General features: G+C 43.1%; 1 protein-coding gene across 1 annotated transcript in view; it reads right to left on the bottom strand.

The window, feature by feature from the left end:
- COL27A1 (collagen type XXVII alpha 1 chain) overlaps nt 1-26630 on the bottom strand; it is a 268921-nt gene that overhangs the window by 105802 nt on the left and 136489 nt on the right. Inside the window, exons 14-23 of the mRNA XM_044659702.1 lie at nt 25188-25241; nt 24430-24474; nt 18291-18344; nt 16292-16345; nt 16092-16145; nt 14378-14431; nt 14014-14067; nt 11087-11131; nt 9716-9769; nt 7127-7171 (exon numbers count right to left, since the gene is read on the bottom strand). Of these exons, the coding sequence (XP_044515637.1) occupies nt 7127-7171; nt 9716-9769; nt 11087-11131; nt 14014-14067; nt 14378-14431; nt 16092-16145; nt 16292-16345; nt 18291-18344; nt 24430-24474; nt 25188-25241 (513 nt within the window). The remainder of the gene's footprint in view (nt 1-7126; nt 7172-9715; nt 9770-11086; nt 11132-14013; nt 14068-14377; nt 14432-16091; nt 16146-16291; nt 16346-18290; nt 18345-24429; nt 24475-25187; nt 25242-26630) is intronic.

Below are 26630 nucleotides of genomic sequence, written 5' to 3'. Positions count from 1 at the left end.
TAATCAATAAAAACGAATTTACACATAGCATTGTAAGGTTGACAGGAAAAGCTGAGCACTGCAGAATCAATGCTTCTGAATTTTATTGCTGGAGAAGACTTTTGAGAGTTCCTTGGACAGCAAGGAGACCAAATCAGTCAATACTTAAAAAATTTAATGCATGCAATTCCCTGGAAGGTAAAATATTAAAGCTGAAATTTTAAAACTTTGGCCACTTAAGGAGGAGACAGGACTCACTGAAAAAGACCCTCATGTTGGGGAAAAAAAAGAAGGCAAAAAGAGAAGGGAACAGCAGTGGATGAGATGGAGAGATAGTGTCAAGGGAACAACGAACATAAACTTGGACAGAGTTTAGGAAATAGTGGAGGATAGAAAAGCCTTGTATGTCCAGAAGGTCAAAAAGAGTCGGACATGACTGAATGATTAAACAACAAAAAAGGTTGCAAAGTGCTTTCCTCACCATGACTCTGTAAGATGGATGGGTGCAGCCCCAATTTACAGGAGAGGAAACTGAGGCTACCATCAGGTCACATAGCTAGCAAATGACTATAAGCAGCACTCAACTGTAGGCCTCTGGATTCCAAAGTCCAATGCTCTTTTTAGGATGCTTTCTATTATATGACCTTGAACCAATGATAACTTGGGATTTTAGTTTCTTCACCTGTAAAATTAGGGGGTTGGACTATGGCCTGCTAGGTTCCATCTAACTCCTATTGTATGGTTGTGAGTCTGGAGACCTAGGGTCTAATCCAAGCTCTTTTAATAATTTAATATTTTAATAATTTTAATAACTTAATAATATAAGTTCAGAAAAACCTGGAAAGACAAATGAACTGACACAAAGTGAAGTGAGCAGAACCAGGAGAACAATGTATATACAGTAACAGAAATACTGTTCATTGATCAACTGTGAAGGACTCAACTATTATCAGCAAAGCAAGTCTCTAAGATAACCACAGGGACTCAGGAAGAAAATGTTATCCACAGCCACAGAAGGAACTGTTGGAGTCTGAGTGCAGATCAAAGGATGCCATCTTCCACTCCTTGAGTTTTCTATTGTATGTGTGATATGTGTCTTCTATCATGACATGAGCAATATGGAAATATATATTGCATGAAAGTACAGCTATAACCTCAGAGAAGTGGGGAAAAGTAGGGAGGGCAAAAACCGGAATTCTAAAATGTCAAAAAGAATTTGGCAAAAATTATTCTTCAACTAACTGAAAAAATAAAAAAAAATAATTCGCCACATAACCAAAATCAAACCACTTTATTCACTGGGGCCCTACTTTCCCCACCAATAAAATGAGACTAAATTACCTTAAAGGCCTCTTCTAGTTCTAAAATATTATCAGTCTTCTAAGCTCCCTTATGCAGCTTTGAATAAACTAAATTCCAAGTTTCCTTAGAGAGCTCTTACATTCTAATTTGTTCCCTTTTCAATGTTTCTGGCTCCCATGTTAGTTGACAAGGAGCATCAGATCTGGGCTCAAGATACGTTGCCAGCAAGGTGGCATAGTGGATAGTAGTCCAGGCCTGGAGTCAGGAAGACCCGAGTTCAAATTTGGTCTCCCAATATTTTCTGGAGGAGGAGGAGAAGGAGGAGGAGGAGGAGGAAAAGAAGGAGGAAGAGGAGAAGAGGAAGGTAAAGATAAAAAAAAAAAAAGAACAGCAAGTATGTTATATCCTAAGATTGGAAAAACAGGAAGGGGATAGATTGTGAAGAGGCAAAGAGAGCATTTTTATTTTGATCCTAGAAGCAAGATGACCTCAATTTTCTCATCTGTAGAATAAGAGGAAAGGTTTCAAGGGTTCTTAACCTGGAATCTGTGAACTTTAAAAAGTGGATATTTTGATAACTACTTTAGTATAACTGGTTTCCTTTGTAGTCCTATGTATTTTTTATGTATTTAAAAGTGTTATTCTGTGAAGGGTTCCATAGGCCTCACCAGATTATAAAAGGAATATATGACACCGGAAAAGATTAAAGACCTTTGGTAGCACGGTAGATAGAACCAGGCTTGGAGTCAGGATGTCCTGGGTTCAAATCTGGCCCTAGACATTTCCTAGCTGTGTAACTCTGGGCAAATCACTTAACCCCGGTTGCATTGCCCTTGGGACTCTTTTGCCTTAGAACCAATATTTAGTATAGATTCTAAGGCAGACGGTAAGAGAGGTTATTTTGTGTGTTTCTGTTTATTTGTGTTTTAAGGATTTTCTAAAAACCTTCAGTCTAAATGGTCTTGGAAGTTTCTTTAAAGTCTACATTTATGGGACAAGAACAGATGATGGGGGTGTGTGTGTGTGAAGGGATGGTGGGCAGAGCAATGAAGAATCTTCCTCTCATTTGCACTTCTGCTCCCGCTTTAAGGGTCCTCAATAATCTGATGATTCTGTGTATCTCTACCTTACTTAAATCCAAATCATGACCAAATCAAGACATCACCTCATGATGTCATTGATTCTCTTCAAAAACAGGGTGAACAACAACAATAATCAATCAATTGAAAAACATTTTAAACAAAAATTCATTAAGCACCTATTTTCCAGGCACTATACTAAGCACTGGAGCTACAAAAAGAGACAAAAGATAGTCACTGCCCTCAAGATGCTCCGGGGGTAAGCATGAGGAACCCAGTTGCTCCCAGTTCCCCTCAAGGAGTCAGAAAGTCTATTGCTTAGTTCTGTGGAATATCATTTATTGCACCTGAAGCACTGAAGGGGTAAGAGTTGGAAGAAAGGACAGACTGTAGAAAAATCCCATGGGCCCAGCCATTCAGCAAAGGTTGGCTCTGGATAACAGCGGCATTGTTACCAGTCAAAGAATGTGAACTATCTATCAGATCTCACAATTCAAACACTCACTTTTAGCCCACTCTGAACAAACAGTGTGGAGAGGGTGAGTGGGGGAAGAGGAGGGGGTTGAAGCTGGGCTGATCTGGGAGGTGGGCAGCTAAGTAAGCCATTACAAGAGTCAAGCATCGACTCCCCCTGACCCATTGGAAAAAGGAGTTTGGCCACAGCTCCTTTGCTTCAGGAGAGATGGGTCAGGGAGCAGTGAAGGAAGTGGATTTTGTCCATAACTTGTGCTTTAACGGCTGCCTCATTTGGGGAGTTTTGCCCTTCTCTGTCACTATGCTTCCCCCTCCCCAAAATAATTGTGGGAAATGACGAAAGTAGGTAATCTCCCATGAAGCATTTCATGAAAACTGATCATTCTCTGCCAGACCAAATCAGACTATCTCCCACTGCCCTACTACATCCAGGTCAAATCCAGTTAAATGGGCATCAAGGGCAAGCTTGGAGAAAGGAAAGATGTCACAGTAGAACTGCCTGCAGCTGGAGGTGGGTATGTGGAAAGAATCCCAGGGAGGGTGTGTTGTGGTCAACTCCAGTGACACCTACATTGACTGTGTAGTGGATGGATGGAGACAAAGTCCTGTGGTTGATTGTATGTATTTAAGCCTCACGTGTGATTTAGAAAAAAATCTGATGCAGTAGTAAGCCCCTGAAAAGCAATGGCCATGTCTTTTGCTCCTTTGTATTTTTCACAGTTTCAGGCCAGAGCTTTGCACACAGAAAGTACTCAGTACATGGTCATCATAGAATGGCACATTAGCTGTCTCATGATCTTCCTTCCCACTGAACCTCTCCCCAACCCTACAGAAAGCCCAACAGATAGTCATCCAGCCTTTGCTGGAGCACTTCCCCTCCATTCTATGATGGGACAGTTTTGATCATTAGAAAGTTCTTCCTTGTATTACTGTTCTACTGTTTTTTAGTTATGCCCAACTCTTTGTGACCCCATTTGGGATTTTCTTGGCAAAGATACTGGGGTGGTCTGCCATTTCCTTTTCCAGCTCATTTGATAAATGAGAAACTGAGGCAAATAGTTACGTGACTTGTCCAGGGTCACCTGGCTAGTAAGTGTCTGAGGCTGGACCTGAATTCATAAGATCAGTTTCCTTGATTTCAAGTCCCAGTTCTCTATCCACTGGGCCACCTAGCTGCTCCTTCTTCCTTTTATACTGAGTTGAAATCTATCTCTCTCAAACTTCCACTTACTGGTCCTAGTTCTGTCTGCTGAAGCAACATTGACTGAGTCTGCTTTCCCCCTTCCACTTGATGAATTCCCTTTCAAATCAATCAATAGCTAAAATGATGCTCTTTGAGCTCTGTTCTGAATTAGGGGAAGCCCCTAAACCACCTTATCTCTCCTTACAAAGATCTGAGGTGACATCTTCTAGCAAAGAGGATGTAAGATAATGAAATAATGGATGAGAAAGCACCAGAGCTTAACCCAATGCCTGACACATAGTAAGCACTTCCTAAATGCTTTTAAACCCTTAACTTCTGTCTTAGTATCAGTTCTTAGACAAGAGTGGCAACGGCTAGACAATCACAGTTTAAGTGACTTGCCATGGGTCACACAAGTAGGAAGTGTCTGATGCCAAATTTGAACTCAGGACCTTCTCACTTTAGGCCTGGAGCTTTATCCATTGAGCCATTTAGCTGCCCAACTATGAGATATGTTTCAAGGCAGTATGCCATAGTGGATAGAGAGCTAGCCTCTAAAGCAAGAAGACTTGGGTTTGAGTTCTAAGTCGGATGTAGCCTGGTTGTGTGACCTGGTGCTTTTCTAGCCTTGGCCATTCCTTTGGCCAACCCAAGTGGTGTTTAAAGGCTTCTAAGAGAAGCCATCGCCTCCCTCTTAGGCTGCAGGAGATTATCCATCCAATCGGACTCTGGGCCCCTTCAAATTTTCTCTAGGAAGGAAGAGTTAAAGAAACCTTATTCCCATGATGTTTGCTCTTTAATCAGATATATACTCTCTTACTCTCAATTTCCTCATCTATAAAATGCTAATTATAGCACCTATCTCATAGGGTTGTTGTAAGGATCAAATAATACATACAAAGCACTTCACAAACCTTAACCTGCTATATTAAGTGCTAGTTGTTATATACGCTTATATTGTTTATATAATTATGTATGTATGTATTTAATTATTTGTCTACATTGTATATATTTGTAATATACTGTTATAAATTTTATATGTGGTAATATATTTGTTTGCTGTTTACTACTTTGATATTAAAATAAATTCACTGATTCTTTGATTCTTCTTTAAAATTTAATGGCGGGAAAAAAAACAAGATACCTACAGATCTTCTAAATGCACATGCTTCCTATTCAAATTCCATTGGAATTATTTCTAAGTTCTCCCTTCCCCTTTGCCCCCAAGTCCATCCCCAAATTAAGGCAAACTGGTTAGGCACTCCTTTGCTGATTTTCCTCCTACCTTCCATCCCTAAACTTTTCTATGCATGACTAATTTCTCCAGAGTCCCTGGATGTCAGCAACCACAGATTTTTTTCCTCTCCCTCCAGCAGGAGAATAATGCTTTACAGGGCTTCTCCAGGAGGCTTTGGGTCAAGGAACATGGACAATTTTTGAGAGCTGGGAAACAAGCATGTACCTTTTCTTTAACCTGTGGTCATCAAAAGTTAAACTCTTACTTAAATATTTGAAGAGCTTCGGTCCCTTTACCTCAGAGAGATTTTACTTTCCAGGGGTCAGTGAACCTAGCTGGGCATGAGACAACATGCCCTGGATCCAGCCACAGGGCCAGGGCCCTGATATCCCGGGCATTGGGGCAAGCAGAGTCTGGATAAAGGAATCATCATAGATCCTCCTCATGGCCAGTAGTTACAACTTCCTCTTCTGCCTGGGCCTTTGCTAGAGTTTCCAAAAAAGTCTCAGCCACCAAGTAACCAGATTGGCACACTAGATGTTCTCCAAATGACCAGCCATCTCTCGCCTTATACATTCACACCAATCATTCCCCAGACCTGAAATAAACTCTTTTCACATCTCTGTCACTCTCAATCCTAGTTTTCCTTCAAGGCTGGTTCAGCTCAGAGGCTCCTCCTTCACAAAGCCTTCCCTGATCTCAGTCCCACCACTCCACTGTCAGTGTTCTCTGCCTCCTTGATTTTCTTTGTCTTATAAGCTAGTTTTCTTAGTGGATTATAAGCTCTCTGATGGCAGGGGCTTTTTCATTTTTGTCTTTGTATCCCCAAGTGCTTAGCATAGTGCCTGGCATATAATAACTTGGACTATCGAATGGAATTGAAAAGAATCAGAGAAGTGCCACCCTCAAAGTCTGAAGACCTGGGTTCAGATTTTTGCCTCGTCCACTTCCTAGACAAATGGACACAAAAAATTAATATTCCTCCTTTCAACCTTTTTCCTCATCTCTAAAAATGCAGATAACAGTCCACTTGCTTTCTAGGGTGGCTATGAGAATCAAATGAAATAATATATGTAAAACACCAGAGCTTAGCACAGTGCCTGGTACAACAGCATGGAATTTAATAAATGCCTGCTGATTGACGTTATAATAAATATGAAATATTCTTCAAGGTACTGTAACATAGTGGACAGAGATCTGGCCTCAAAATCAGGAAGACTTGGGTTCAAGTTCTGCATTGGACGCATCCTGCCTCTGTGACCTTGGGCATGCCAACTTACACTCTCAGTGCCTCCAAACAACTCTCTTAGGCTATATGCTAAGAAAAGATGCCAAATTGCTTTGGTATTGGGATTTTTGCTTACCCAGGAGTTTGCTACACCAATGAAATCACAGGTCCAGTCTCTATTCCTAGCCCCTATTATTCACATTAGCACCACTGACTAGAATGAGGACATAAAGATCAGTCCCAGTTTATCCATTAATAAACAAACAAATTACTTCACTTGTTTGGGTCTCAGTTTCCTTATCTGACAATTAGGAATAACACTTCTTTAATTGATAAAGCTGTTGAAGCAGAAGATGGGGATATAGATTATAAGCATAGCTCTCTCCTTATGTGAGGTATTGCTATTATGACCAGCGATAGCCAAAGCACTAGCATCCTAAGTTGGGGTCCATTCCTAACGGGAGATTCAGACCAGCAGTGAAAAGGCCAAAGACATAGCCAAAGAGGAGGAGGAGAAGAGAAGCCAGTGGGGAATCCAGATGCTGAATGAAGAATCAGGCTCTGAGTTCCTGAGACTTGGCTCAAGGCTGGGCTCATATACTGGTTTAAGGGAGTCAGACTATAGAGAAAAGTCAAAGACCTACCTGCTCTCCCACTCTTCCAGGTCGACCCGCATTTCCTGGCTCACCCTGCAAGGAGATCGGGAGGAATGTTACCAGGGGACTGGAAAGGGGAAGGCCAACCACTGGTGACAATGGCTGGGCCACAGTCCCCAAGCTCAGATCCATTTCTGATTTCTCCATAGAAAATTCCAAAGGCAGGACTCAGGAGAACTCTTCAGCCAATCGGTCCAATGCTGTGGAATAAGTTGCCTCATGCATGGGGCTCCATCTCACGATACTCTGCCATTTTAGACCAAGTTAGCCTGGCCACAGGCCATCATAGAAAGAAATGTCCCATGGTGGAGGAAAAATAATAGAAGAACATGGAGCAGAATAGGCCAGAGATACGAAAACTAAAAGTTGACTGTGTCTAGAACTAGTGAGGTAGTGAAGTCAGGAAGACTTGAATTCAAATCTAGCCTCACTTATTATCTGTGTAACCCTTGGCAAGTTACTTAACCTGTGTTTGCCTTAAGTTTTTCAACCCTAAAGGAGGAATAATAACAGCACTGGTTACCTCACAGGGTTGTTGTGATAATTAAATGAGATAATACTACTTGTAAAGTGCTTAGCAGAATGCCTAGCACATAATAGGTACTATATAAATGTTTCTTCTCTTCCCAGCCACTCATTGCCATCTCCAGGTTTTGCAAAAAGCCTCTGAGCTCATTTAAGGAGAGCAAGAATTAAGTGGGCAGTACGGAGGTACAATAGATACAGAGCCAGGCCTGGAGTCAGGAAGACTTGAGTTCAAATCTGGTTTCAGACACTTCCTAGCTATGTGACCTGGGCAAGTCACTTTACCCTGTTTGCCTCCATTTTCTCATCTGTAAAATGAGCTGGAAAAGGAGATGGCAAACCATTCCAGGATCTTTGCCAAGAAAACCCCAGATGGGGTCACAAAGAGTCAGACGTGACTGAAAGAGATGAACAACCACCATGAATATGCTTAAGTCATAAGATCACTGGACTTTAAATTTAAAGATGAGAGGCACCTTAGAGGTCATTAGTCTAATTCCTTAGTTTTACAGATGAGAATACTGAGATCCAGAAGAGTTATTGAAGTTGCCCAAGATCCCACAGTTCTCAGTACCAGATTTTCTGACTCTAAATTCAAAATCTTTTCCATTCTACCAATTCCCACATTGTCTCCCCCTTGGCCTATGTCCATGATGACTATGTCTTATCCATATAGCCCCATGCTAATTCATAGCATGGCCTGATTGACTCCAGAGCCCTGGGTATGAACATTCCACAAGGACATTAGAAACATCCCTTGGGCCAGCTCCAGGAACCACCTATTCCAAGAAAATGAACATCAACCACTAGTGGGAGGCCACAGTTATCTTCTATGACTCAACCTTCATGGACATCCTGTAAAGAAAACAGGGCTTGGAAATTAGGAAATTCAGATTTGAGTTCTAGCTTCAACACTTACCATTTAACTCCAGGCAAGTTAATTCCCCTGTCTGGGACCCCCATTTCTGCCCACGTTGGACTGAATGATGTTTAAGGTCCTTTCCAGCTACGGCATTCTACTGACTTCTCAAACATGCTTAAATTACTTTAATTAAAGCCATTCTGAATCTATCATGTCTGAATTTTTCTTGCCTTCTTGGTCTTGGCTGACCGGCTCCAGCAGTCTGGAGATGGAGTGGCTAGTACTTTAAGACCCAGAGGCCATGGAGAGAGACTAAGAAACCTCAGCCTCCCTATCCTCCCCCTACCTCCATCCTACCCACAAGACCAGTGACATGGAAAGAGGCAAACAGAGAGGGGAAGCCACATGGGTTTGTAAAACAACATGTAATATGCTAAAAGCTCGTCATTCCTTTTGCCACAGAAACCAAGCCAGGATGAATAAAGAAAAAGGGTTCAGACCTCTGTGGGGCTGCTGACCACAGGTTGTGCCTGGCAGGGAGTTTTCCCCGATTCCTTAGGTTTAAAAATTGACTGGGTCAATTGTATTTATATCCCATTCTCTCTATTCCACACAGAATTCATCATTTGCATACCCCCTCCATCTTCTCCCAACCAACCCTTTCTCAGAGTTCAGGGTACGAGGGCCTCCCCAATACAGATTCAGAAAGCAGAGGGACAGGGTTAGCAAATGACTCATGAGACATGCTGCTAGTAACTTTGAGAGATAGCGGGATGAGAATAGTGAGAACAAAAACAGATCTGGCTCTGCCACTTACTGGTAGCTATTTGGCCATGAGAAAACCTCTTGGCATCTCTGGGCATTACTTTCTTCAAATGAATATTAATCCTTGCCCTGCCTACATTGCAGGGTTCTTTTGAAGATCAAACGAAATCAAGAATGTTTAGAGCTTTGTGACCAAAGAGTACAAGCCTGAGGTTTCTTAATTGTTACTATCACCTATTATTATTTGTATTTACCCATGGGTATGTGAGCTAATGCCTCATTTCATAGGTCGCTATGAGGAATCTATCATGCTGGTAATTAATCTCTGTTGTTTGATTCCTTGATCTCCCAGCCTGTCCTCATCATCTGGTCCCTATTCTCCAAGTCCTTCCTCCCCCCCTTAATCATGATAAAGTCTTCTTTACCTTGGAGCCATCAGGGCCAGGCCTTCCTGGAAATCCTTTCCTGCCAAGCTGACCCTGAAAAACAAAGGTGAGTGGGAGGAGGACAAGGTCAAGGAAAAAGGCATGACTTGAAGGTATAAGAAGAGTGGTAAAGGTCAGGGAATAGACCCTTAATTTTTGTGGGTTTTGCTGTTGTTATCTATCTATTGAGAGCAAGAACTTTCAATTTAAAAAAAAATTAATTTGTTCCCTTTTAATATTCATTTCTATACATTTTCAATTCCAAATTCTCTTCTTTCCTCTAGCCATCTCCCTCTCCACTGAGAAGGCAAACAATATGATATCCATCATACATGAGAAGTCATGCAAAACATGCTTCTGAATTAGCCAGAACAGACCATGAAGAGAAGTTATTTATTTTCTGGTCTTGTAAAGATATAGTAATACATGGAAACAGTCTTGTATGAGTGATTGGTAGGTCCTAGATTTTACTTGCAGTTTAACTGTTTTACTTAGTCAAGTTATTGCTTAGGCAAGCCATTGCACTACCATGGGTCTCAATTTCTCCATCTGTTGGAGGGGGGTCATAATATCAGCCATCTCCAGCCCACAGATTGTTGTGAGGATCAAGAGAGAGGGAATGGTTGGAATAAAGCCTTGTAAAGTTAAAATGGATTAGGGGAGCAGCTAGGTGACTCAATGCAAAGAAAGCTAGGCCTCTCTCCTGGGTCCTGGGTTCAAATCTGACCTCAGAAACTTTCTAGCTTTGTGACCTGTGACAAATTACTTAACCTCCATTGCCTAGCCCTTATCACTCTTCTGCCTCGGAACTGGCATTTAGTATCAATTCTAAGACTGAAGTTATGGATTTTTTTGAAATATAGATTAGGGGGAGGGACTGGATCTTTGATTTAGTTGCTATGGAGAACTCCTGATGAGCAAAGTCCCTCTATTCTCTGCAGGTTGGCACTTTTGCCATACCTGCCAGACAAAAACATGGAAAATTTCAGTTACTTGCTCAGTAACTTGCCCATGAAGCCTGTATGTGTCAGACTGGATTAAAAAGGGGTTGGAAAAAATAAATAAAAGGCTATTTCAAACATTAGTGAGTTCATACAATTACTTGTCTAAAAGCAGGGGCTAGACCAACTGGCTAGTCAAAGTTTCCTCTAGACCTCAGATCTCAAGGTTTATTAAATCTCCAAGATCATTGACTAGGCCAAGGTAAAAATTGGTGGGCTTAGCATCCTGACATCAGTGACAATTTTCCTACCTTTTTCTTGTGCTCTTACAATGGTCAAGCTTATTTCCAGGGTATTTGCCTTCCCCTTTCCACCATACCAAACTTGGATCTATCAAAATCCCACCTAGTATGGTGAGTAGGGCACTTACCTCTAACCCAGGGGATCCTGGTGGCCCCATTGGTCCTTCATCTCCCTAAAGACCAAGGGATAGAATGGGAAAAAAGAGACAGAGAGCACAAAATCAGACAGCTCTATTAGCTTCACACTATCATCATGACATGAACTTCCCGAGGCAAGTTTCCCTCTTTCCCACAGTTACTGAGAAGCCCAATAAGAACAGGCCTGGAAATATTTGGAGTATTTCTAAAGGGAAGAGTGTAATTAATCCATTTATGTCATCCTGAAGATAATTAATTAGAATCTGAAAAAATAGCCTGTGGCCCTAGAAAAATAATGAGCCCGGGACACTTTGTGTCAGGAGGGTATAACCCCGACACCTGTAGCCTTCAGGACAAAGGCCTCATACCAACTGATGACCCCACTGGCTCCCATGTTGTAGGTTTCTTTCATACATTAGATTGTCTTCAGGTGAGTTTAGGGTCAACCTCAGGCCAGACCGAGATCTGTAGACCTTAGTGGACTGCAAGGAAGGGCAAACTCTCAAATGTTTTTGATTGGTGCCTCTGGAGTTAGGAGGTTGGACACCAAGCTCCACAGGCCAAATCCATATGTTTGAAGCTTTGGTGATCTACTCAGCTACATAATACATGCCTAACCATGGCTGGTTACCTACAAATGGCACCTGTGATCAAAAGAGTGTAGGTGACTTAAAGCAACACATTGTGACCAATGGGAAGGGGGAAGAATCATGTCAAATCATGTAGTACTGAGTAGGTACTAATAGTAGGCAGGTCATTTCAATGTGAAAGATGCTATTACAGACATCTACAAAGCCCTAAATAAGTAGAGGGCAGTTGAGTGGTACAGTGGATAGAGTGCTGGGTCTGGAGTCAGGAAGAGTCATCTTCTGAGTTCAAATCTGGCCTCAGGAATTTACTAGCTATGTGAACTTGGGTCAGTCACTTAAACTCTGTTTGCTTCAGTTTCCTCGTCTATAAAATGAACTGGAGAAGGAAATGGCCAACTACTCCAGTATCTTTGCCCAAGAAAACCCTAAGTGGGGTCATGAAGAGTTGGACATGACTGAACAACAAAAACAAATAGGTACAGGCCACTGAACTAAAAGAAGATGCAAAGATATGCAAGGCAAAATCTCTGCCCTTGAGGGGAACTATATTTGAGAGCACCATACCAGGTTTGAAGAAAAAAAGATATGTTGGAACAATGAACCCCAGATCCCCTGTTCACAAAACAGATGATCTAAACAACTAAGCCACCAATACTATTACAGTATTATGGCAAGATCAGAGAAGAAATCTGTAGTGGTGGAAATACTGCATTGAGGATTTTGACTAGGGAAGAGGAATGAATTTAAAGTTAGAGGATTTAGGACAGAATCCCAACTCTGCTACCTACACAGACCTTGGGCAAACCATAGCTTGGTGCCATGGAAAGAGCTATTTAGAGTGAAAGGGTCTGGGTTTGAACCTTAGTTCTTCCATTTAATGCAAATCATTTTACCAGTTTAGTTTCCACAAATCTAAAATTAGAAGATTGGACCAAGTGACCTCTAATGTCCCTTCTAGTTTTAAATCAAGGATCTTAATCATTCTAGGCTTTAGTTTCCTAATATGTAAAACCAAGGATCAGACAATATGATCTCTAAAGTCCATTCCAATTCTCAAAATATGACATGCTCTGATATCTTAGCTCTTACTCATCTCTGATCCTCTCCTCACACAACTCTTAGTCACCTATTCCATGATGCCCCTTGTGCATAAGCATCCAGGAAACCCCCCACCCACCCAAATGGCAGAGCAGTTTCCCCCAGAAACAGTTCCCGTGGCTTCTAAACTTGTAAGGGCCTCTGAGCCAGGCCAGGGAAAGGGGATCTGTTAGCAGTGGGATGTCTGCATGCAGCTGTGGGAAGACAATATTCTCCCTGACTCCCAAACCCAGTACTTTGTACCAGGACTTGCCCTGGGCCCATGTCCAGAGGCATGAAAGGTTTTGGAGAGTGAGACAACAAAGCAATATAAATGGAAAGAAAAAATATATATAAATGGAAAGAACACTGGGTTTGGACTTAGAAGATTTGAATTTGAATCCTGCCTATGCTATTCAAAAATCCTTTTTTCCCTTTTGGACCTCAATTTCCTGCAGAAGGTTGGATTTGATCCTGGGATCTTGGGTTTGGAGCCAAAAGAGGTTTGAGAGACCATTTAAGCCAACTCATTTATTTTAGAGATAAGAAAACTGAAGTTAAAGGTAGTCAATATCAGAGTTTCTGATTTTTCCTATGTTGTTTCCTCTCAAGGTGATCTCTAAAATCCTTTTCACTTCCAATTCTCCAGTCTTTAAGTTTCTGGAACATCTGCTTCAAATTCACTGACAATAATAGACTATCCCCCAACAGTTCTCAAGATAGTGATTTCTTCATTTGCTGGAAAGCTGACTATCTCTTTATTTTTCTTCTCTATTCTTTCTTGCAACTACCATAATTTTCTCACTAAATGGAATCACATTAGGAGCGGAAAGAAAAAAGAAGAAGGCTCTCTGATTGAGAGGGGATGAAGAAAATACTGGAATTCATGAACTCAGACTTAGAATGGACTTCACAAGTCCTTTATGACATTCCTGAAAAGTGGTCATCCAGTATCCAATGAAGATTTTCAAGAAGAGGGACCTCAAGATATCCTGAGATAGTAGTGTTCCCCAGTCACTGCTTGGAGACCTCCTATTCCCAACCAACCATTATCCATGTGTCTCCAATATGAATATTGAACCCCAGCCTATTGGGCCTCTTCCCCAGTGGCTTCCAGGCACAGTGAGGGAAAGATTCCAACCTCCAAATGCCCACAGCCAAGCACGGCCAAGAGCTCAAGTTCAGAGACAGGGAAACATGCCAGGGAGGTGACTCCAGGGAGGGCAGCAGACGGAGCCAGGCTGTCTCACCTCCTGCCCAAGCTGTCCTCTCGGTCCTGGTAAGCCTCGAGCTCCTGGCTTTCCCTAGACAGAAGAGAAAAGAAAGAGGTCTCAGAAGATTGGAGTTTGGACTCCAAAGAACCATTGACACAGACAAGATGCTTCTGGCCTTCTAGCACATGCTACCACGGGATAGCATCCAACATCAATTCCACCGTGGAGAGAACTCTTGGAGGGCCCTCAATGCAAACATCCCAAACCTAGGATTGAGCCAGAACAATCTCGATCCATTCCCCCTCCCCCCCCATTTCCGTGCCCCACCCCTCCGTCTCCCTACCCATCTCCTTCAGCCATTTCCATCTAAGCATAAAGCTGTCACTGGCCACTGACTCACCTTTGCACCTTCTGGTCCATTCTGGCCTGGTGGTCCTATGTCCCCTGGGAAACCCTACAAGGAAGCAGAAAGGCAGAGATCATGCAGGCACAGCTGATACGGGGCAGAGCAAGCAGGATCTAGGGGCAAGTAATGCCTACCAACCTCCTCAAACATAGCACAAAATGACAGATTTAGGGTTAACCTGAGCCAGGACAAGCTGTTTTGAATTTTGTGGCCTGGGGAAGGGGAAGGAAGTGAGCCGGGCATTTGGGGATGCCCTTGATTTCCTCGAGTGAGGATTTGGCTGTTGCAGTGGTAATCAGTGGCTGGTGCTCACACACATGTTCTCCACTGATGAGAGAATCGAAGTATTCCCCTCTCCACAGCAATGGGAAGGGGAAAGCTCCAGAGTGATGACATGTTCATCAGCTTCTGTCTGCAGCTAAGCTGAATCCGGTCCACTCCACCCCACTGGTCAAGGATAACTGAGAAATACGCCCTACCATCCCACAGAAACAAAGGAGGGATGCCAGAGCCATCTTCTACTTTGGCTTCTCTGGAGAGCCCTGGTCACAGCTAATGAAAGGCTAAGGCTTGACGGCCAGCCTCGGAGAGAAGCTCTCAAATACCCCTAGGACCTTCTCCTCGGAGACCAATGAAAGAAATAAGGCTATTGAAAAGTGTCTGAATTTGGCATTCTAAAGATAGTCCCATTCTGGGGCCAAAGTCAGAACTGCGATGAATTAAATATTGCAGCTAGTGGGCCCTGTCTGGATGTGAGATGGGTTGTGGGATCAGGTAGGAGATGCTTGCTAAGTCCAGAGTGGGCCAGGGGAGCAAGGGCATTGCTTCCCCTGGAACTGCACCCAACAACAAAATGCTACACCTCTCTCCATGTGCCTCCGAACCCCTTTCTTACTCAGGCTCTCCTGAGGCCATAAAGGTGAGACTGAAAAATGTGGGGACATTCTAGCACCACAGGAAATATTCCTTTGTCCACAGGGTTCCCAAGAGGCATGAAAATGAGAATCTCTGGAATGATTCAGGAAGCTGAGTAGCGCCAAAGCTCTTTTGTCTTGGACAGAGAAAGGCCTCTTGAGAGCCAAGTACAGCAAAGTCAGATAGCTGTTGGGCCTGGTGGGTTCTTGAGGCCAGCCCAGTTTCAGCTGAGATCTGACTGGGACCAGTCAGGCCTGGGGCTCTCTCTAATGAAAGGCTCCTGGTTCTTAGAACCCTGAGGAGACCAGATCAGTTTTTATATCTGCTTCCTCCTTTTACTCTTCATAGGCCTCCAAAGAGCCTGCCCCACTAACGTCTCAAGATCCAGAAAGAACACTAAAAAGAGGGAAGAAAAACATCATGCCATTGGACAAGGCCATCAAAATGTATCAGCTGCATCCAAAATCGACCTACGTGATTCCAGGGCTCAGGAAATGTTGAAAAAGCAGGGAATTAGAAGTATCAGGAGAGAATCCATAACTATATAATCGGCTTCTCTGAGATCTAGTACTGTGTAAATGAGTCATGAGTATAGCCTTAATCTGATGGAAAGAGGAAAGACTAGGTTTCTTGGTTATTTCTCTCAAAATTAAAATATCAACCTCCACCCACTTCCACTTCCAATACTATGTCCACCAAAAAATGCTCTAGACTGGGAGCCCAAAGAGAAAAGCAATCAGAAGGGGGAAAACAATCAGAGCTCTAGAGAGAGAACATCCAAGCAGCCACATACCTCAGGGCCTGGAGGCCCAGGAAACCCAACTGGTCCTTTGTCACCAGATTTTCCCTGTAGAGCAGAAAAGAGAGGGAGGAAAGAGGTGTCAGAAACACAATCTCCCCAGGAGCCACCATTCAGTAAGCTGGGGTGGAGGGGAGATTATTGTAGAGGGAGAGGGGAAAAGATTTAGAAACAAATGAAGAAGGCTTACTTACTGGGGGGCCTGGCTTTCCTCGAGCACCTGGTGACCCTGACATTCCCTGGCTCCCCTACAAAGCACAGAACAGTGTGACATTAGGAGAGAGAAGAAAATTTCAAGGAAAACATCTTTGGACCTCAGTGAGTCAATGACAAGCGTACCCATTCAAGAAATAATAGTGAGAGGTTATATTTGTATAACACTTAAGGTTTGCCTTGGACTTCACAACCATCATCAGATGTAATCTGGTGACCCCGACATTTCACATAGTGCCAGGCTCTTAGTAAATTTTTAATAAGTCCTGGCTGAAGGAGCATCAGGTGGCACAGTGGATAGTGCCAGGTCTGGAGGTAGGAGGACCTCACCTCAGATACTACTTAGTTGTGTGACTCTGGGCAAGTCCTATTTGCCTAGATAGCCCTTGCCCTTCTGTCTGAGAGTTGTTACTAGGAGAGAAAGTAAACATTAAAAAAAAATAAATCCTTGCTGACAGATCCTCACAACAACCTCATAAGTATTTTTATTTTATGGACAAAGAAACTGAGGCACAGGGGGTTAGGCATTCAATTTAATTAAGCACCCCATGTCTCCTACAGCACAATTTAGTGCTGGATGAAATGAAAAAATTTATCCAAGACAAACTCTTTTCTCATGGAGCTTACAAGCTTGTAGAGTTAATTTTAAAGAGACTAAGAGATCCGCTTGCCTTTAGTGTCCATGAAGGTAGTAAATCATTCCTAGAAATGCCAATGCCTCTATTGATCCCTATCTGTCTATATAAGTAAACCTCAAAGAAGAAGCTAGTACTAAATGCAGATCACTCTGGCTCTCTTCCAAGACAGCCCAAGACATGCCACAAATGCCCTCTCCATGAAGGTGCCAGTGAGGGAAGGGGAGCCAGGGTGGCCCTCCCTTAGGAAAGCCAGAGAAAAGCAGGAATAACATGGGTTGGTGAGTAGTCTTCAAAATTACAAGTCCATTCTTGGCAAAGACTCTTTGGAGCAATTATTCAAGCTCATCTTCCCAAAATGCTTGATTGGGGTCATTTTACACCTGGCTTAAAACCAGCAAGAAAAAAGTTTAATCAGGTTTCCAGAGATATTGGGACAGTTGTCAGCAAGAGATTCATATAGAAAAATGTCAGAAAAGTCTACCCAGGTGGCCTAGCCTACTAGAAAAGCATGGCGGTCTTGGAAGGAGGAGAACAAGGTTCTAATGTTAGCTTTGACACTTACTAGCCATATGACTTTGGGTAACTCATTTATGCATTCTTCTTTTAAGATGGGGATGATACATCCCGCCCTGTCCACCTTACAGAACTGTTGTGAGGAACTGAGTCATCACGGAGCCAGAAATTCAGAACTGGAAAGAACTTTAGGGGGTCATCTAATTCAGCCCCCTCGTTTTACAAAAAAAGGAACTCAAAGCCCAGAAAGGTGACTTGTCTGAGGACAAATGGATAGTAAATAACAAATGGATAGTAAATAAAAAAAGAGATTAAGGCACTATATAAAGTACGCATACACACATCTATCTATTGGGGTACAGGAGAAGGAAGAGGCGGCTAATGACTGAGACTCAGCGCTGTTATCCCTGACTACATGACCTCCAACAAGTCATCTCTCTTCACTGAGCTTTGCTCTCTGGACCCATAACCAGGGTTAAATGCCTGATGAGAAGGCCAGGAATATTTACAACTTATCGGGTGGAAACGGTCTCGTCTACTTCTGTACCCCTTGGATGTAAAGCATCACTGCTGTTACCTACAGAGCACTCTGCTTAGAACTCACCAGAGTGTCCTCTTCCCTCGGAAGGGGGTGATTTATAGGCAGGAAGCTCCAGCACCGAGCTCAGAAGTCTACTCTAGGAAAGGCTTTTGGTCCCCAGAACCCATTGGGAATGGTGAGGCTGAAAGGCAAACAGCTCAGAGGTTCTGGGCACAGTATCTAGAGGGGGAGGAAGCCGAATGGGGCAAGAGCAGGAGGGGGGGAAGAGCGGAAATTAGATGCAGTTACCTTATCTCCTTGGAATCCGATATCTCCGGGCACACCAGGCAGCCCTTGATCACCCTGAATATACAGCGGCAAAGAGAGTTACAATATACACCAGCCATGGCAGATTCCCGTCCCCTCCAACCCCGTCCCACCTGCCAGCCTTCCTCGGGAGAGGGCTGGCAGGCAGACCATGATGGAGGTGAGAAGGTCAGCTCCCAGTCTCCACCGTCTGGGCTAGCAGCATCATGACTGTCTCCAGAGCCAGCCAAAGAGAGCTCGGGCCAAACGAGGGCCAAAGAGACCTACTCTAGGATTCAAACTAAATAGGAACTAAATGAACTTTTTTTATTTTTATTTTTAAACCCTTGACTTCTATGTATTGTCTCCTAGGTGGAAGAGTGGTAAGGGTGGGCAATGGGGGGTCAAGTGACTTGTCCAGGGTCACACAGCTGGGAAGTGTCTGAGGCCGGATTTGAACCTAGGACCTCACGTCTCTAGGCCTGACTCTCAACCCATTGAGCTACCCAGCTGCCCCTAAATGAACTTTTAAAATCTATTCCAGCTATATTTGGCCTATTGACCTGGCAGAGGCCACACAACTGGAGGATTCTTTTTTCAATTTTATTTATTTTTAAAAACCTTTACCTTCTACCTTAGAATCAATACTGTTTATTGCTTCCAAAGTGGAAGTGTGGTAAGGGCGAAGCAATGGGGGTTAAGGGACTTGCCCAGAGTCACACAGATAGGAACTGTCTGAGGCCAGATTGGAACCCAGGACCTCCCGTCTCTAGGCCTGGCTCTCAATCCACTGAGCTACCCAGCTGCTCCCTGGAGAATTCTTAATATTGAAATAGGACACCAAAAGTCATTGGTGTGTAGATTATTATCTAGTCCACCTTTCTCATTAAACTCAGGCCCAGAATGGTTAAGTGATTTGCCCAATGTCAGAGAGTAAGTAGAAGAGGTGAGATTCAAACTCAGGTCTTCTTGTCCCAAAACCAGCCTATTATATACCACATTGCTCTCCCAAACCTAGAGCAAATAGGACCTATGTGTAGTTAATGAAAATAAAATCTCACAAGGGTCAGAGAGGTCATCTGTGCTCACAATGAATGGGATAATCTAGTACTCACTAATGAGATATGACTGAAAGTTATGAGGCTATTTTTTTTAACAAAAAGATTTGGACTTGGAATGACAGAATGGGAAGGGACCTTTGGAAACCCTTTAGTCTAACCTTTATCTTTTTCATCAAAGGATACTGGTCCCATTGTGTGGTCCTATGCTTATCCCAACAATGCTTTCATTGCTAAAACCAAGTCTGGAACCTTCTTTGGAAGTATCTTTGGGACTGGTTTATAAGCCAGAAAAATCATCTCATTTTAATTGTTAACTACTATCAGGCCGAGGAGGTGAATGCGTGTGTAAGTGCATATATGTGTTGGATGCTGATCTATCAATCACCATTTATCAAGCGACTGCTATGCATCAACTCTGTGCCAAGAGCTAGGGATACAAAAAAAGAGGCAAAAGCCATTCCCTGCCCTCAGAGAGCTTACAATCTAGTGGAGGAGACAACATGCAAACAGTTATGTACAAGGCACACTCTATAGAGGATAAATAGGAGATAATCAAGGGAGGAAAGGGCTAGAATGAAGAGGGGTCAGGCAACTGATGACATTCCAGAGACAAAGCAGTGGGACATGCTTCTAATACTGGATGGAAATGAGTCTCTTTATTTCTAAAGGCACAGTGGCTAGAAAACTGGGTTCCAATCCTGCCTCTGACATAACAGCTGCCCTTAAGTCTCCCTGTTCTGGGTAGCTCTCTTAAGGCTATAAATTGCTGATCTGTATCGATAGAAGTAATTTTCCTTATCCAGGAGTCCCCAAATGTCAATGAAGTCACAGGTCTATTTCCTGGGTTTATCCTCCTTATTTGCACCTCGTTTGTAACTCAAAACGGTACGACCCAGCCCAAGCTCCTTCTCTATTCACCCAATTTGGGTCCTTTTTTTTTTTAAACTATTTGTAGAATTCCAAACTACCTTTAAACAACTTAATTCAATAAACATTTATTGAGCATCTATTGATTTCAAGTTTCCCTGATAGCCAAGATTTGCAACTACTACAGAGATTCAAGAGAATGGGCTGCCAGTTCTAGAGACTATTTACCAAGAGGAGACCCCAGATATCCTGAAAGTATGGCAGGCTCACTGGAATAAGCCAGTACACAGCCACCTGCCATAGGAATCACTTTCAATGGATTGACACATCATTTGGATGTGCAAAGTCTACACTGTGGCACTACCTTTCTCTGTCTCTTTTTCTCTGCCTATCTCTTTCTGACTCTGTCTGTCTGTCTCTGTCTTTTTCTCTCTCTGTCTCTTTGTCAGTCTGTCCATCTGTCTCTTTAAAATAGTCACATCAAAGTTGCACTTAAGCTGCTTGGCTTTGGGATACATTTTCTTTTTTCTTTTCTTTTTAATTTTTAAAAACCCTTACTTTCCATCTTGGATGCAGAAGAGCAGTAAGGGCTAGGCAAAGGGGGTTAAGTGACCTGCCCAGGGTCACACAACTAGGAAGTGTCTGAGGCTGGATTTGAATCTAGGACCTCCTGTCTCTAGGCCTGGCTCTCAATCCACTGAGCTACCCAGCTGCCCCCTGGGATAACATTTTCACTCAAACACACCTTCACCAACCTAGGTATTTGCTATCAACCAAGTTGGGACAGGGATTTGGGATTGAAGATGGATGTTATTGTTCAATCATGTACATTAAGTCATGTCCAACTCTTTATGGCCCCATTTGGGGTTTTCTTGGCAGAGATACTGGAGTAGTTTGCCATCTCCTTCTCCAACTCACTTCACAGATGAGGAAACTGAGGCAAACAAGTAACTTGCTTGAGGTTGTGTAGGAAGTGATAGGGACAGGATTTGAAACCAACTCCTCTGCCTAAAATCCAGCACCCTTTCCAATGATGCACAGAGATTTGAAGAACATTAGAGCTTAAAAGACTTTGGGGTTTGATCTAGTTCAATCTTCTACCCCCCAAATATCAAAACTAAGACCCAAAGCTGCAAAGGTCACACAATGAGAGAGTGACAGAGTCTGGCATAAAACACACACACACACACACACACACACACACACACACACACACACACACACACTCTCTCTCTCTCTCTCTCTCTCTCTCTCTCTCTCTCTCTCACACACACACACACACACACACACACACACACACACACACACGCACACGTCTAGGTCAGCATTCTTCCCATTACTCGAGCTCTGGCCACCCTGGGCTGTAACACAATGACACCCTTGGGACCTGCTGAGATGGGTAGTGCAGGCTGTCCCTACTGACCTCAGGCTTCTATGCTTTCTAAATCCGAGCGTTTGCTTTTTACGGTTGTTATCTCCTTCCTCACTGACCGGCTGTCCCTGGGTCACTTCCTCTTTGCGATCAGGACACCTGATTCTAGCAGCAAGAGAACAGGGTTTGCAGTCGGAAGCCCTGGCCCACCCTCCTGAATCAGATTTCTCCTCTGTAAAATAGGGGGTTTGGACCTGACCTCTCCAATCCCTTCCAGCTATAAACCCTGTGTCCTGTGATTCAATTTTCAGCAGCTTCCAAGCAAGAGGCTTGGAAGAAGGTTCCAGTCAGCTGGATTAGCTCCTCAATAGCTTACTCTGGCTAGCTGTGTGACCTTGGGCAAGTCACTTAACCCTATTTGCCTCAGTTTCCTCATCTGTAAAATGAACTTGAGAAAGAAATGGCAAATCATTCCAGTAGCTTTGTCATGAAAAAACCCAAAATGGGGTCACAAAGACCCCTGAAAGATGACTGAACAACAAAAGAAGTTACTCAGGGTCCTTGTCTTTCTCTATGCTCTCATCTCCCATCACCTTGGCAGCAGTCAGGTCAGAGAACTGGAAAGTGAAGGTCCCTTGGTCAATGTGTGCCTAATTTCAATCCAAAGCTAATGAAATTCACCTGTCTCTATTCCCGGGTTCTTATCCTTTGAATGTATGTCCTGAGCCCCCTTTTACCATCTTGCGAGGTCTATGGACCCCTTCTCAGAATAATGTTTTTCAATGCATACCAAAAAAACACATAGGATTACAAAGAAAATCAAAAAGTTGGCAAAAACAAAGATGTGGTTTCTCTGGGTCCCCCCTAGGACCTGAGGTCATAGGTTCCCTGAAATCTATCCACAGACCCATGGGAGCCTGAAGACACCAAGTGAAGAACTGCTATATCGCTACCTTTTTTCCTTTTAATTTGCTGCTCTGAATCTGCTGGATGAATGCTAGATATGAGTAAAAGAAAAGGAAACAGAGTCTGTGTAAAGGCCTGAGGGGCTTTCTTGGCTGGAAAGTGGATGACTTCATTCATGAACATTGTAATATCTCATCCGGCTGCTCAAAGACATTAAAAAATATATATAACTTAAGCAATATATAATATTAAATAAATATATTCTAGTTCTTGCTTAAGTTCCAGTTAGATGATGTCTCTGGAAAATAACCTTCAGATATTGAAGATATTTCAGTTATCTGATCTAAAAGAACCTCCCTTAGGCTTGCCCCTTCTCTCAGAAATTTCTCCTCTCTCTCTTTTGTCCATTCCAAAAGGTTGGATCGGTCTAAAATTCTGAAAACGGAAACAGCGCTGAACAAAAGAGATTTGAGAAAACAAATCTTTTGGTGTTCTACATCCTGAGGGGGCTCTCATGTAGGCCAGGCTTTCTTAGGCTTACTAACAGGCTGCGTTTTGGTCCACCATGAGCCCAGAGAGACAAGTAGGGCAACTCTATAGAGGTGATAGAGTGGGTGCCAAACTACTAAGGGCATGACCTTATAGGAGAACTCTGCTACTGATAAAGAAGCCAGGCCTTCAAAAAATGGTTTTTCCAATTAGGAAAATCCTGTGTAGATTTCCCATGTCCTGGTAGCCAAGGAGCTCTTTTTAGTCCAAATGTGAAATGGACTAAGAAAAAAATATTAAAGCTACCCAAGAAATCGGGAAAATAGATTTGGAGGGTTGTTCAATTCAAATGGGAATCTTTGTTCCAGTGCTCAGCTCCAAGCCAGGAGGCAGAAAAGGCCAAGTGGTTGTAAGTAGGAACCTATCCAGCATAGGTCATGGAAAACCCAGGCTTCTGTATGGGACTGGTCACTAGGACAAAAAGGAACACTTTTTTCATCAGGGAAAAAGCCAAACAGGTCTCTGGGAAGCTCTGCCTCGTGGTGGGGATTTGGATATATGTGAACCAAAGAAGAAAAAACTCCTAGAAATCACAGAACCAGATCAAGGTAGGATCTTAGAGCTGCTATCTTATTCAGTCCTCTTGTTTTACAGATGAGGAAACTTGGGCCAAGGGAGGTCCAATGTCTTGTTCAAAGTCAGCATCAAGGGTGGGATTTGAACCCAAGTCCTCTTTCTCTAGAGTAGCTGTTATTAACCTGGAGTCTGTGAACTTTAAAAAAATATTTTGACAACTGTATTTCAAATTATTATTTCTTTGTAATCCTATGTATCTTATTTTATGCATTTAAAAACACTTTCCCCCTATGTTCAGAGATTTCATCAGACTGCCAAATAAGCCCATGACACAAAAAAAGGTTAAAATTGTTCACTCCTGCTCCCAAATGCTCCAAAGCCACTGTATCAAGCTGTTTCCTTCAGAGTGGGAGAAATATTTCAGAAAAGTGAAAACCAGAGAGAAAAAATGGAAAATTCAGAGGAGGTAAATTTGGAGGGTTGTCCTCTCTTCCAAAAAATATAAGGAGAAATATTTGCACAATGTTAAAATATTTTCTCCAGGGTTTTCACATCTCTAAATGAACCACACTTAAAAATGTTAGTTGCAGACCATGTTGTACATTATATGGTTTCCTGTTCTTGAATTAACAATGTGCCCTTCAGTTCTGTAAAGGACTGCCCTCTCCCACTTGCTGCCCATGACCCAGTGCTGATAGGGAGAAGGCTAGGGGATACCAACGCTCTAGGAGAAAAGGAAAAGAGGAGGAGAAAGTACAGAGGAGACACACCAGCAGTGAGGACACAGTAAGGCTTCCAGGAGGGGATATATGGAAGAGTAGTTTATACATGCAGAATAAAACACAGTGCAATAAGGGAGTATTCAGATCACCTTATCACCTTTCAGTCCGTGTTCTCCGATGTTTCCCATAAGCCCCTGTAAGACAGAAACCCTGTCTTAAGTGCCAAGCTCCACAGAAAGGTTCCCGAGACATTTTAGGGTTGAAAAGGACTTCATGGATCATTTTATAAGAGGGTAAACTGATCATCCCCAGGAAAGTCAAATGACTTGCCCAAAGTTAGAGCATCAGTCAGAGTCAGAGTTGGGACTAGCACCCAGATCTCTTCATTCCTGGTCCAGTGTTCCTTCCACTACCTCACTGAGCATCTCAGCAAGGAACAGAGGAGCCTAGAGCTAGAGCCAGATGGCTCTGAGGCCATCTTGTCCAACTCCTCCATCCACAGATGAGGATTCTGGCCTTTAGCTAATTAAGTGACAAAACAGATAGAAAAATAATAAGTGGCACACAGGCATTTTGAACCCAGGTCCTCTGACTCCAGAGCCAGTGAGAATTCCTTCCACTGTATCATATGGCTGCCATCTTCCTGGTTCATGAAGCTAATCCAGCAATTCCCACCAGTTTCTCTGACCCAATCACAACAGGCTTAAGAACCAGAGGAGAAAGTATCCCAGAATCATCATATTCCTTAAATGGCAAGACTGTGTACAGACTCTTCTCCCTTTATTTTCTTTTTCCACTCCTTCCCCCTTGAAGGTTGAATGCTTTTGACATCTTGACATTTATAACCTCAATGTTCAGATATGCCATGTCCCGCTAAAGGACCCAGCGGGCTCAGTGGCTCACTTACCTTCATTCCCTTGGGTCCTGGGTAGCCGATTGGACCAATAGCTCCCATGTCACCCTAGAAAAGGGAGAAATAAAAAGAAATTTGAAAATTTAAGGGGACAGCAAGAGTCTCACAGCCAGAGAAAGTATTGTAAAAGGCCTTACTTGCTGACCTGTGCCCCAGGGAAAGTCCTAGTCTATTAACCCACAGCAATCCACAGCTTTCTCAGAATCTGAGACCTTCAAGGAACATGACCCAAAGAACGGCATCCCTTATTCAGCTTAAGATTCCTCTGGGCTCTCATCAAAATTTATATGCATCCTGATTTCCCCTCTCCTATGGTCCTACAAAGAATTTCTTTGCCTTTGTGTTTCCAGATCCCTTAAGATAAGGAGAGGCTAACAGGTAGGGAGCATAGAAGAAAGAGCACTTCATCTGGCCTCAGAGCACCTGGCTTTGAGTTTTGTTGTTTTTTTTTAAACCCTTACCTTCCGTCTTGGAGTCAATACTGAGTATTGGCTCTAAGGCAGAAGAGTGGTAAGGGTAGGCAATGGGGGTCAAGTGACTTGCCCAGGGTCACACAGCTGGGAAGTGTCTGAATCCAGATTTGAACCTAGGACCTCCCATCTCTAAGCCTGGCTCACAACCCACTGAGCTACCCAGCTGCCCCCCTGGCTTTGAGTTCTGACCCAACATTTATTACTATTTTCTAGCTGTGTGATCTTAAGCAAATCTCTTCTCCTCTGTGGGCTTAAGATTCCTCATCTGTTGAACTAGATTATTTCTTCCCATTCTAAACTCAATGTTAATTTCTATTAGCCAGTTTTTGAAAAGCTTTCCCCAAAAATCTTGTGATCACAGAATGGGACCAAAGTTATGGTTATGGGAACTCAGCCACCCTAATCAAGTTCCCCATGGCTTCCTCTGCTACCAAAGGAATATGGCTATCTTTCTAAGGCTAAGGCAAAGGGAAGTAAATAAAAGGAACTTGGCCAGCTCTATACCAAAGACAAAGTAGAAAACTGGAGCAGAAGTCATTTGAAAGGAGTATTGGATTCTCCAGGTCTCCACGACTTGGAAATACATGCTCAAGTTCCTCAGACAAGTTGCTTGGAGAGATGTCTCAGAGGGAAGGAGTAGGTGGTAAAATAAAGAATGACATTCCATTCTAGGATCCATTGGTTACAGCCAATGAGAACTCAGGGCTATGGAATGCCTCAAGGCAGAGAGAAGGAGTGGAACTCCATGAGCTAGAGACAACAGCTTGGACAAATCTAAGACAGAAGTTCCACAACTGAATTTCTCCCCCATGCCCCCAACCCTTCCCTTCTCTCACCAATGCTAGACTAGGAGTCAGCAGACTTGAATTCTAATCCTTGCTCTGTCTCTAATTCATTGTATGACCTTGCCCAAATCAAGTCCCCCTTCTGTGTCCTATAAAATGAGAACTTAGATCAGGCATTT

The sequence above is a fragment of the Gracilinanus agilis genome, chromosome 2 (genome assembly GCF_016433145.1).
Source record: "Gracilinanus agilis isolate LMUSP501 chromosome 2, AgileGrace, whole genome shotgun sequence".
In the NCBI taxonomy this organism is placed as follows: domain Eukaryota; kingdom Metazoa; phylum Chordata; class Mammalia; order Didelphimorphia; family Didelphidae; genus Gracilinanus; species Gracilinanus agilis.
The sequence above is the reverse complement of the archived record's forward strand: the minus strand, read 5'-3'. Positions and strand labels throughout refer to the sequence as shown.